The following is a 12,765-nucleotide window of genomic DNA, read 5'->3' on the forward strand; positions in this document are numbered from 1 at the left end:
GTAAAAGAAATTCAAGCCTTGACACTCACTGACTGTATCACTTTTGACAGATACCAGATATCATAACTGCTCAACTTTGGCATATGGTGATGTGGAGGGTGGAACTTTAAAGAGTCTCAGGCATGCATGCCTGGTGTGCTACTATGATGCTATCTCCCCAGTGCTTCCTTCCTTCTCTAAACATGAGAAGACCACATGTTACATAGGAGGGAAGCTATTAGAATTAGATTAAAAAGCTCAACATAATAATCTCAATTTGTTTTGATTTCAGGCTTTTAACTTTGATTTTATATATTTTTTATCTTTATTTATTGGTTAGAGACATCCAGAGGGAAGGGGGAGGTAGGGAGAGAGACACCTACAGCACTATTTCACCACTTGCAAAGCTTTCCTCTTGCAGGTGGGGACCAGGAACTTGAACCTGGGTCCTTGTACATTGTAAGATGTGCACTCAACCAGGTGTGCCACCACCCAGCCCCTCGTTTTGTTTTTTTACGTAGAGGTAGTGAAGAGACCATAACACAGAAGCTTCCTTCAGTGTGGTGGGGGCTGGACATGAGACTGGGTCATGCACTTGGCAAATCGGTGCACTATCCAAGCGAACTATGTATTAACAAAAAAGGGAGAGCATCACTTGGGCATATGTGATGCTAGGGATGAAACTCAGAGCCTCTTAGCTGCATGCTGGGTGCTCTACCTGCTGGACCACCACCTTCTAGGCTGCTATTACAGATCTTTTTGATCAGTGATTTGCTTTCTTCATACTGAAGGCATTTTTTAAAAATTATTTTATTTTTAAATATTTATTCCCTTTTGTTGCCCTTGTTGTTTTATTGTTGTAGTTATTATTGTTGTTATTGATGTCATTGTTGGATAGGACAGACAGAAATGGAGAGAGGAGGGGAAGACAGAGGGAGAGAGAAAGATAGATACATGCAGACCTGCTTCACCGCCTGTGAAGCAACTCCCCTGCAGGTGGGGAGCTGGGGGCTGGAACCAGGATCCTTATGCCTGTCCTTGCGCTTTGCCCCACCTGCGCTTAACCTGCTGTGCTACCACCCGACTCCCCTCAAGGTGTTTTATTATTTTGCTTTTTGTGCTTTTCCTTGGCTTTGCAGGTATTCTGCAGGCTCAGCCACATCGCAGCAGGGCAGACTGTACATTTTGCTTTCTATATTATCCAAGAATCAGCTACAAAGATAAAATGAAAGCTGTGAGGGGGGTGCAGGGGGATTCACTGCTCTCAGCCTGCTTTTTCATTCAGACAGGGAGAGACTTCAGACTCAGATCTGCCTCCAGTACGATGGCACCTCTCATGTGGTGTTGGGCCTTGAGTCTAAGATGCTCAAAAGGGAAACAAGTGCCATACCTGGTGAACACTCTCTCTGATCTGAGGTGTTTTTTTTTTGTGTTTTTTTTTTAACATTGCCACGGCTATTAAGAAATGTCAGTTAACATCACTGACTGTTTTGCCTGTTTATTGCCCATCACAAGGAGAGAAGATGGACTATAAGGAGAAGCTTATGCCTGGTGTCATTATGGCACTTAGCAAATCACTGCTAGCCCAATGTTTGCCTTCATGAGCACTAACTAGACTTTTACTTTGTCTCCTCCATACAAGTTGAGTGAGATACTCAAGTTTGGTTTGGATAAGCTGCTGTCCTCTGAGGGGAGCACCATGGATGAAATCGACCTAGAATCTATCCTGGGAGAGACCAAAGACGGCCAGTGGATCTCTGACACCTTGCCTGCTGCGTACGGAGAAGCTGGAGAGCAAGAGGAAGGAAGTAAGTAGGGGTAGGAGCAGAGCAGGCAGTACCTTAGACATTCAAGTCCACCTGCTACCCAGTCCATCATTCCTACCCACATAGTGCTTAAAGCTTATTTGTTTAGAAACAGTTTGACTGGGAATTGGCTATTCCCTTGCAGCTGAACTTGGAACCAAGTTGATATTAATATTTAAGGTAGATTCATTGTCAAAGATTTCCCTTTTGCCATCAAGGTTATTTCTGGGGCTTGGTGCCTGTACAGATCCACCATTCTCAGCAACTGTCTTTTTTGTTTGCTTTTAATTTTTTTGTTATAGAGGTGAGATATAACCTGCAACACTGCTTATGAAGCTTCCCCCCTGCAGGTGGGGATTAGGGGCTTGAACCCAGGTCCTTTGTGCAGGGTAAAGTATATGTTCTATCAGGTGAGCTGCCATTCAGTCCCTAGTCTCTTAAGATTTTAACTTTGTACTTTTCCTTCCTCCCTTGCAAGCACTTCTCATGAGTTTACCCTATAGTCCTTAGTACAGTGACTCAGCACATCATGATTCATTTCTGAATAATAGAATCATTTGCTTTTGAATTTAACATTTAGAATTTTTTTTTGAAAAAAAAAAAAGGTTGACCTTGAGCATTTACTTGTGGTGTCATGTGCTTTATACTTGTTTTTCATTTAAGCTTCAAAATACTCCACACAGTATAGTATAATTAATATAATTTTTCTAGTGAAGTTATGTAGCTAAATAAGTTGGTTTTGTCTTTTAAAAAAAAAAATTCTGGCTTGGTATATTTTCATGTAGTAGTAGCTTTTTTTTTTTTTTAGGTTTTTTTTTTTTTCTTTTTTCTTTAAGAAAGGATTAATTAACAAAACCATAGGGTAGGAGGGGTACAACTCCACACAATTCCCACCACCCAATCTCCATATCTCACCCCCTCCCCTGATAGCTTTCCCATTCTCTATCCCTCTGGGAGCATGGACCCAGGGTCATTGAGGGTTGCAGAAGGTAGAAGGTGTGGCTTCTGTAATTGCTTCCCTGCTGAACATGGGCATTGACTGGTTGGTCCATACTCCCAGTCTGCCTCTCTCTCCCTAGTAGGGTGGGTCTCTGGGGAAGTGGAGCTCCAGGACACATTGGTGGGGTCTTCAATCCAGGGAAGCCTGGCCGGCATCCTGATGGCATCTGGAACCTGGTGACTGAAAAGAGAGTTAACATATGAAGCCAAACAAATTGTTGAGCAATCATGGACCCAAAGCTTGGAATAGTGGAGAGGAAGTGTTAGGGGGGTACTCACTGCAAACTCTAGTGTACTTCTGCTTTCAGGTATATATTTTGCAGTAGTTTACGGATACGTGTGAACATATGCTCTCTCTCACAGAAACTGGTGTATATCTAGGTTTTGGGACTTTGTTAGAAAGTGAACCACCTGGGATGGAATTAGAGTATACCATGAAAGGAAAGGTCTCACCCGAGTAATGAAGCTGAAGGGTTGTCATTCCACACGTGAACTCTCTGGACACAGTCTGAAGTGAAGCATGTTGAGGTGGCAATCATTGTGTTGGTTAGGTTGTGATCAGCAGATGCAATATTACTTGATATGGATTGGGAGAGGCATATGGGAAAGTGGGCCCTATCCAAGGGTTCCAGGACTGGGGGAAGTAGAGGCTCTATAGTGGAGATGTGAGATTCCTGCTGTCTTAGGGTTCAAAAAGACAATGGATTGTTAATGTTATCATCACATTAATTGGTAATTGGGTTAACTTTGAAAAGTCCTTTTGTTAGGGTTTGCTGTACAGTACCCAGTATCTTGTATATAGCTGTGCTATTGGTTGCTTCTGAGTAGTAGCTTTTAAAGGATATTTTCTGGTGTCTTGGTGACTTTATTTTCCTTTATCAGCAGCAGCAGGGATTCAGTATGAATTGGGTGAGAGGTTTGAGAGTTTTGAGAGGCCTCTTAATTTGAGTCTATTCCATTGAGAAAAGAAGTGTGGTTTCTTCAGTTAGATGGTGTCTCTATTTGCAAGGGGGCGTAGGGTGACCTGTGGGTTTGGAATCCTCTTGTTTCTACAGGTCTTATTACTTCTTTCTGTCTCACAGGATAGTCATGGCAGATTTCCCTATTTTGGGGGGGGTTTGAACCTAGGTCCTTGCTTGTGGTGATGTGTGTGTTTAACCTGGTGTGTCACAGCCTGGCCCTCCTTCTTCTAAGTTCTCTTTCTCCCCCAGAAGCAGTCCTTTCCCTGACTACTAGCTGTCTATACTTTTAGCTCTTTCCTTTGGAGTCACAGCTGTGATCTTTCTAGTCTCTGACCTATTCTCATTATTTCCTTCTTTATGATGTGGCTTCTCTTTTTCAAGGATTAAATTTTATCTTTTGATACAGCTAGAATCAACTGCCCTCTTCCTTAGTTACATCTGACTATCCACACTATGTGAGTTGAGTGGGAGCTGGCTCAGGATGTTTCATTCTCCATGGACTTGCAAAGTCAAGTCTGTAATATTGTCTGATTCTCTTAGCTTTGTAGTAGACAAGGGTTTTTGTTATGCCTATTGATCCCTTAGTTTTCCATAGGGTATGTGCAGAGACTGGATTGTTGGCATCCCACCCAGCCCCCCATAGTGCTCTCATTTTAGGGATTTGTTATCCTGAGGACACTTTTTTATTTTTATTTATTCATTGGATAGAGACAGCCAGAAATTGAGAGGGAAGGGGAAGTTAGAGAGGGAAAGTGACAGAGAGACACCTGCAGCACTGCTGCACCACTTGCAAAGCTTTCCCCCTACAGGAGTTGACTGGTGGTTCGAACCTGTGTCCTTGTGCATTATAACATATGTGCTGAACCAGATACACCACCACCCAGCTCCCTGAAGACACTTCTTGTAACTCTTTAAAAAATTATTCCAGGGAAGATGTTTATTAGATCTTTAAAAATTCATTTCCCTCCTGCACTGTCTCTTTTCTTCCAGTTACTCTTGTTGGTAGGTGTCCTGTGGTTGTCTGATGGTCAAGGGTGCTGGTGACTTGTCAAAGCTGATGGGCAGCTCTTGGTTCTTATTTCAGCATTGCTTTTGCATTTCAGAGAGCTTTCCTGGTGTTCATATTTGATGTTTCTCTGCTGAGAAACCTAATCTCTTTCTTGGAAGAGGCATGATGAACAAGGGCTCATGGGGTTCCCATTACTTGGAGTGCAAAATTTATTTTAGTTCCCCCAACCTGTGGTGCCATGTATTTGCAAGGATCTCTGATCACATCAACTTTGACTTGGTACCTGTGTTTTGCTTTCACCGTCTTGAATCTCTTATCCTTCCAGCTTCTTTTCATCCACTATTGCCTCTTTTTTTGTTTGTTTGTTTGTATTATTGCCGTCTACTAGCTTTAAGCCACATTTGATTACATTAAGTACTGAAGATTATACCCATTTCTGCTCATTTTTCTAACATTACAAAACAAAGTAAAATTTTAGTTTTCCAGGGGGAAAAAGTTCTCAAGCAGTCCAAATGCCAGAGAAACTCCTCAGTTACACTAAAATTTGTCCCATTGTTTTCAACAACCAAGTATATGTTGTGCTGGCAGGACACAGATGAGGGTCTAGACCTGTGTCCTCCAACCTTCCATTGGCTGCAGAGTGAAGACAGGGAACAGAACATGATTAAAATGATTGTCAATCTGAAAGACTAGTAATTAAAGCATCTCCAATTAAAACTAAATTGAAGACAAGGCTACTTTATCTTTAGTGCCAGTTTTAAAAAAGCCGTGCTGTAAGTTGAGAATTGCATACAATATGAAGCTGCATATGTTGATCATATTTGACACTTCTCAGTTCTTTTTTTTTACACTTGTTGATAGAACACCTCATTGAAAGTCCCCTGCTGATTTAATTAGCAAATGCCAATTAGAATTACAGCTGGTTGGATTTGGGTAAGTGTGAATCAATTGATCTCTTGAGAGTGAAAGTGTTTTGCTTTCATATTCTCTAGGGGAAACATACTTATAGTTGGTGTGAAAAATATATTCTTTAGTAATGTGCTGTTAAAGATGCTTCACTGTGGAATCATCTGGCCTCTCCATGGTTACTAGTTTTGATTTGTCATGACTTCTCTTTATTGATGATGCATGATCTTGGCATCATGCATCTAACCTCTTTGAGCCTTTGTGTCCTCATCTGTAAAATGGTGCCATTAATGTCTCTTTTACAATGTGATAATAGATGTGAATGTGTCTGGTAGGGTAAAATGCTGTTCAAGATTACACTATTGCCATTACTGCCATAATCATTTGCTGGCCTGTTATCTCTGTCCTGTGAACGTGGCAATATATTGAAAAGATCACACTGGCCTCGAGTCAGAAAAATCCTGCCATCTTCATTTATTAGTAATGAGAATTGGGGAGTCCCTGAGTCCCTATCTGAGCTTTAGCTTTCCCTTTGCTAAGTGGGGTTAACTTTACCAAGATTGTGATGAAACTTGTAAGGAGGCTTTGTGGACTGTAAAGTATACTGTAAATGTAAGGGATTATTTGGAATCATTTTCCTCATAGACTAGCCCCTTACTTATTTGAAAGAATATGACCTTTTCCGACTTACAAGGCCATCTTGTGATAATATATTGTGAACTAAAAGTACTGTAGATGATGTGACTATCGGGGAGCTACAGTTTTCTGCCCAGCACCCCTCCAAATATCTAACTGCAGATATCTAGCTGAGTGAGATCAAACTTCAAAGAAGAGCCTCTATTGGATACCCATTGCTTTTGTACCATTATAAAAACCATTGCACACTGGCTCTCTGTATGTTCTCATGGCCTTTTATTAGATTTTTTTTCTTTTTTTCTTGCCTCCAGAGATACTGCTGGGGCTTGGTGCCAGCACTATGAATTCATTGCTCCTGGTGACATTTTTTCCATTTTATTGGATAAGACAGAGAGAAATTGAGAGGGAACAGGGAAGTAGAGAAGGAAGGAGAAAGATACCTGCAGACCCATTTCACTGCTTATAAGGCATCCCCCATGCAGGTGGGGAGCGGGGGCTCAAACCTGATCATTGTGTGGGTCCTTGCACTTCATACTGTATGCACTTAACTGAATGCCCCACTGCCTGGCACCTTATTAGATGTTCTTACGGTCAGTGAAATTTATGCCTAGAAATGTATATTGTGAATATCTGACCCAAAACTTAGCAGCTAAGCAGTATCCACCAGAGGCTCATTGGGCATTTAGGGATGGACACAAAGAGTTTTCAACTGTGCTTTTTGTACTTTGAAAGCTAGATGTATGGGATCCTAAACCCATCAATGGGGTAGGAATTGCAACACCTTCATCACAGCTTGTTCTCGTGTTTAGAATACAATTCACCCACCTTTGTTCAGTGCCTGACATTTCTTTGTGTTTCATTTTCTTAGAAAACCATATGTACTTATTTGAAGGTAAAGATTACTCTAAAGAACCCAGTAAAGAAGACAGAAGATCATTTGAGCAACTGGTAAACCTTCAGAAAACTCTTTTGGAGAAAACTAGTCAAGAGGGTCGCTTGCTTCGAAACAGAGGCAGTGTAAGAACCATTACTTTATATAATAGATCACACACTATCTGAGTCTTAACCTAAGAGAATAAAAACTAATGGTGGGAATTGTTACTAGCGTATGTAAGTATTTGTTAAAATTTAGTGTGACTCCCTGTACTCAGTGTATAACTGTGCACAGGGTCTGGGGTAGGGGTTTAGTGGCAGAACACTAGGAGGGCCATGGGTTCATTCCCAAGCATTGCAAAAAATGTCAGTATCTTTTTCAAAAAAAAAACAAAAAACATTATACAAGTTAATACAGGTGAAAACAGTCCTGTTCATCTAATCCACCCCTAAAGGGATCAGTATATTACAGCAAAATGCTGATCCTGTGCTAGTAAGAGGGGATGGCAATCGTAATATTTACCATACTCTTTGGTACTTAGATTGAATGTTGCTGGCTGTCATGAAGTTAATCACAACGTTGGAATGTTTAAGAATAATACATTTGTAGGTTTACAGGAAGATTTCTGTTAAAAATGTAAACTTAAAATGGCATCCTGCTGGCTAGGCTTTAAATTAAATTGCTTTTCTGCAGGACCCCTTTCTTAATAAAATGAATCAAGGTTTCAGATTATTGGTACAGATTGCTGTACCAATAATGTATCTCAGTGCATTATTCTGGTCCCTATGACTAGGAGATGGGTAAGATGATGAACAAGTTGAAGTTCATGTCAACACTTCAGCCACACACAAGGGGGTGTGGAGATAGGCAGTGTTTTATGAAACACTGGGTAGTATTGCTTCTGTGAAATCCCTGAGTATGTTTCAGGGATGAATGAAACTCACAAAGGAAATGGCAGCCTCCAACCTCCCTAGTTATGAATCTTGTTCTTCCATTAGGTTCTCATGCCAGGCCTTGCAGAGGGCTCTACCCGAAGGAAGCGGATTCTGAGCCCAGAAGAACTGGAGGACAGAAGAAAGAAAAGACAAGAAGCAGCTGCCAAGAGAAAGAGGCTTCTAGAAGAGAAGAAAAGGAAAAAGGAAGAAGCTGAACATAAGAAAAAGTATGCATACATTATTCATATAGCTGAGGGTTACAGTTGGTTAAAAAAAAAAAAAAAGGTTGTATCCTGTGAATCCATTGCTGAACAGCACTTTAAAATTGCATCTACTTTAACCTCAATACAGACACTACACATTCAGTTGAAACAAAATTAAGATTTTATCACAGCTTTCTGACAACTAGTAGATTTCTTGAATAGTCCTTTTAGTGATTTTCTTAAAAACAGATTTTAGATGACTGTCTATTTTAGATAACTGTCCTGAAGCAGGCTAATTAGGAAAGCTTCTTGTTTATTTATAGATAAGCAAAAAATTCAATATAATTGTGTTTTAGTTACATTTCCACTTGACACTTAGTGTTCCAAGGGAAATGGGGATGGGCTCCATTAATTTCCTTTTCTCTCTGGACTGTTGAAGGATGGCCTGGTGGGAGTCCAACAGTTACCAGTCCTCCTGCTTACCTTCTGAGGAGAGTGAAGCAGAGGACTTGGAGGATGGAGAAGAAGGGAACTCTGTTGAATCAGACTATGCAGACCCAGAGTGGACATCTATCAAGTATGTTAGTGGTGATGTCACCCACCCCCAGGCTGGCACAGAGGATGCCATCATTGTACACTGCATAGGTAGGAGGAGCGGCATGGATGGGGGTGGGTCAGTCTTTTAATGCTGCTAAGAACTGGAGAGGATGAGGTGAACTCCTCCCTAGGCTATGGGTGGTTGGCAGGCCCACTGCAGTCCAGTATAGTCAAAACAGTGTGAGCTTTAGAATCAAGAACCTTGGATTTGATTCTAGAAATCTCAACCAGGTAAGCAAAGGAGTCAGCTTCTTTTATATAATAGGATAGCATCTGCCTCATTTGCTGGACAAGGTTTTAAGAAAGGCAGGCAACATTATATGACTTATCCTTAGAGAAAAAGCAGAACTCCAGGCATCTCCCCCCTTTTTCTCTCTCAGCTACATCAAACATTCAAATATGGATCTGCTTCTTAAGAGACATCTTTCCTGGCTGCCTTTTATATCTGTAAAGCCAAACACTCCACCCTCGTTCTTCTTTCTATTCTCTAATCTTTTCCCTACCTTAAGTATGCATTTGTTTTATAACTGTCTCATTGCACTAGACAATAAGTTTTAAGGGAGCAGAGATTTTTTTTTGTTCATTGCTATAACCCAAGTCCCTGACATATAATACATCTATAGTATGATTATATATAGAAGCTCTGGGGGCTGGGTGGTGGTGCAGCGGGTAAAGCACATGTGGCACAAAGCATAAGAACCAGCGAGTGGATCCTGGTTCGAGACCCCGGCTCCCCACCTGCAGGGGAGTCGCTTCACAGGTGGTGAAGCAGGTCTGCAAGTGTCTATCTTTCCTTCCCCCACTCTGTCTTCCTCTCCTCTCTCCATTTCTCTCTGTCCTATCCAACAACGACGACATCAATAACTACAACAATAAAACAAGGGCAACAAAAGCAAATAAGTAAATAAATAAATATTTTTTAAAAAGGTTCTAACCCTCCCTTAGTACCAGTTTGAATAAGTCACTTTACCTTTTCTCCTCACCTGGAAGAGTTGGGTGCTGTTTTACCTCCATTGCTTCAACTGTCTTGGTGTTACATCTACCAGGGATTCTAGGAGTATCCTAGAGATTTTCTTCTTTATAACACTTTTTTTTTTTCAAGTTTTCCCATAAAAAGTCTAACCTCTATATTCCTGGGTTGATATTTGGAGAACGTTTTTCCATTTTGGTACCTTCGAAAAACCGTTCTTCTACAAGTCTGTTTGGCAGTACTTTGCCTCCTACTGATGCAGTGCTTTCTCTTCTATCAGATGACTCTGGTCGATGGGGTAGGGGTGGCTTGTTCACAGCTCTGGAAACACGATCTTCTGAGCCAAGAAAAATGTATGAACTGGCTGGGAAAATGAAAGGTAAGAAGCAAAGTGGAAAGAACATCTCTGGAGGGCATAAGAGGAAACATATCTATGAATTACAGAGTTCTAGAGAAGGAGTTGGAAGAGCTTATTAGGGTCTGAATTCATGTGTGTGTGTGTGTGTGTGTATATTTTATTTACTTCATATAATTTATTATGATTTATTTTTTAATCTTTTATTAGTGATTTAATAATGATTAACAAGATTGTAAGATAACAGGGGTACAATTCCATATAGTTCCCACCACCAGAGTTCCGTGTCCCATCCCCTCCATTGGAAGCTTCCCTATTCTTTATCCCGCTGTGAGCACAGACCAAAATTCTTTATGGGGTGCAGAAAGTGGGAGTTCTGGCTGCTATAATTGTTTCTCTGCTGGACATGGGCATTGGCAGGACGATCCATATGGGGTCTGAATTCTGACTGATGTCAGGTACTTTTTGTGACTTTGAAGCAGTTTATTAACCTGTGTCTTTCTCATCTATGAATTGTGAATTATTCTTATTCCACATATCTCAATGGGACTTACAGCGAAGCTAATGAAAATATTTTGATAAATGTCAAACCATTCATTTACACTAAGGTATTAGCATGGAGATCATTTCATTGTTTATCCAAATCACCTCATCTTCATAAGGGAATATTTTGGGAAAATGTCAGAGAACTGTGGGAGAGAAATCAGAAACACCACTAAAATGTTAGCAAGAGTTCAAGTTGGTTGTGTTATAAAGTTAGCACATTCTGGGGTACAGGACACAGAACTATTTGAAGCTATAGTAACTTAGAAGGCTATATATATAGTATAGTTTTACTCTTTGGCATAGAAGAGGGGGAAGGGTAGAACTTATAAAGTTTCTGTGGTTATTTTCTGGGGGACTTGAGAGGATAAAGAACCTTGTCCACTAGAAAGGATCAGTCATCTTTCTTAGAGATTGGTTTGTCCTAATTGTTCTATAGGGTAAATCGAGATATAAGAACTCAGGGTGTTCAGTGCTCTTTTTATTAGAATACATTACTGAAAGAAGAATTGGTATGTGTTGAAATAATTGGGTAGTTGGGAAGGCAGAGAATCCAGGACAGAGATAGAGATAGAGATTGTGGAAGCCTAGTTGAAATCATGAGCAAAAGAAGACAGAGAAAGGGGAGACAGGAGAACTTGAAAATAGTGTTTCTGAGGACAAGGGAAGAGAGAATATCAAGAAGTGGGTCTGTAGTGTTGGGCCACTGACCTGGGGATGAGAGTTAGGGTAGGATCATTCAATTTTAAAGTGGGATGGGCCATACCATGGGAAGGCTGGATGTGACTTGTCCAGGGAGATGTTATTCTAAATAGGAATTTACTCAGTAGGTAATAACTAGTCACAGGGAAGTGAGGCCAGAAGAAATGACACCTGGGTATTTATGCATTGTAACAATTGCACTCAACCAGGTCCATCACCACCAAGCCCCAAGAAACACTTTGAAGTCACTCTGAACTGTGAGATGAGTATTATCCAAATACCAAAATTAAGTAAGGATACAAGGAAAAAAAAACCCTATATATCAATAACCCTGATAAATATAGATGAAAAATTCTCATTAACATTTAACAAAATTCTAAACTGAATTTAAGTACTCACACTCCCAGATCTCAAATTATATATAGGGCTATTGTAATCAAAACTGCCTTGTATTGGAACAAAAATAGACACACTGACCAGTGGAATAGAATTGAGAGCCCAGAATTAGGACTCCACACCTATGAACATGTAATTTTTGAATGGGGGGGTAGAGTACTAAATGGAGAGTCTATTCAATAAATGGTTTTGGGAAAATTGGTTTGAAGCATGCAGAATAATGTACCTGGACCATTACATCTGACTACACACAAAACTTGACTTCAAATGGATGAAGGATTTGGATGTTAGGCCAGAAATCATACAGTATTTAGAGGAAAACATTGGCAGAACTGTTTTTGAAGTCTCCTACTATTACTGTATTACTATTAATGTATTTTTGTAGCTCTTTCAGTAAGTGTTTGATATATTTAGATGGGCCTTCATTGGGTGCATAGATGTTAATAATGGTTAAATCTTCTTGGTTGATTGATCCTCTGATTATTATGTAATGACCTTGCCTATCTTTTATTACTTTAATTTAAAGTCTATTGTGTCTGAGATGAGAATGGCTGTTCCTGCCCTTTTTTGTGGTCCATTAGCCTGTATGATAGTTTTCCATCCTTTCACTTTAAGTCACTTTTTTTTTCACTTTAAGATAAAACAAACAAACAAACAAACAAAACCCTACTTAACTGTACAATAAAAATTGGTTGAGGGCTGGGAAGATAACATAATGGTTATGCAAAGAGACTTTCATACCTGAGGCACCAAGGGTCACAGGTTCAATCCCCAGCACCACAATAAGCCAGAACTGAGCAGTGCTCTGGTAAAATAAGTATTTTTAAAAAGAGTTGAGGACACAGCATAATGTTTATGCAAAAGACTTATGCCTAGGGTTCTAAGGTCTCAGGT

General features: G+C 40.3%; 1 protein-coding gene across 5 annotated transcripts in view; it reads left to right on the forward strand.

The window, feature by feature from the left end:
• Positions 1-12,765, forward strand: part of CHD1L (chromodomain helicase DNA binding protein 1 like) — a 69,119-nt gene that overhangs the window by 50,138 nt on the left and 6,216 nt on the right. For all 5 annotated transcript variants that reach the window (XM_007528676.3, XM_060202001.1, XM_060202002.1 and 2 more), the window contains 5 exons: positions 1,622-1,787; positions 7,165-7,313; positions 8,169-8,332; positions 8,748-8,953; positions 10,156-10,254. In XM_007528676.3, the coding sequence (XP_007528738.1) occupies positions 1,622-1,787; positions 7,165-7,313; positions 8,169-8,332; positions 8,748-8,953; positions 10,156-10,254 (784 nt within the window). The remainder of the gene's footprint in view (positions 1-1,621; positions 1,788-7,164; positions 7,314-8,168; positions 8,333-8,747; positions 8,954-10,155; positions 10,255-12,765) is intronic.

This window comes from Erinaceus europaeus, chromosome 11 (genome assembly GCF_950295315.1).
Source record: "Erinaceus europaeus chromosome 11, mEriEur2.1, whole genome shotgun sequence".
Classification (NCBI taxonomy): domain Eukaryota; kingdom Metazoa; phylum Chordata; class Mammalia; order Eulipotyphla; family Erinaceidae; genus Erinaceus; species Erinaceus europaeus.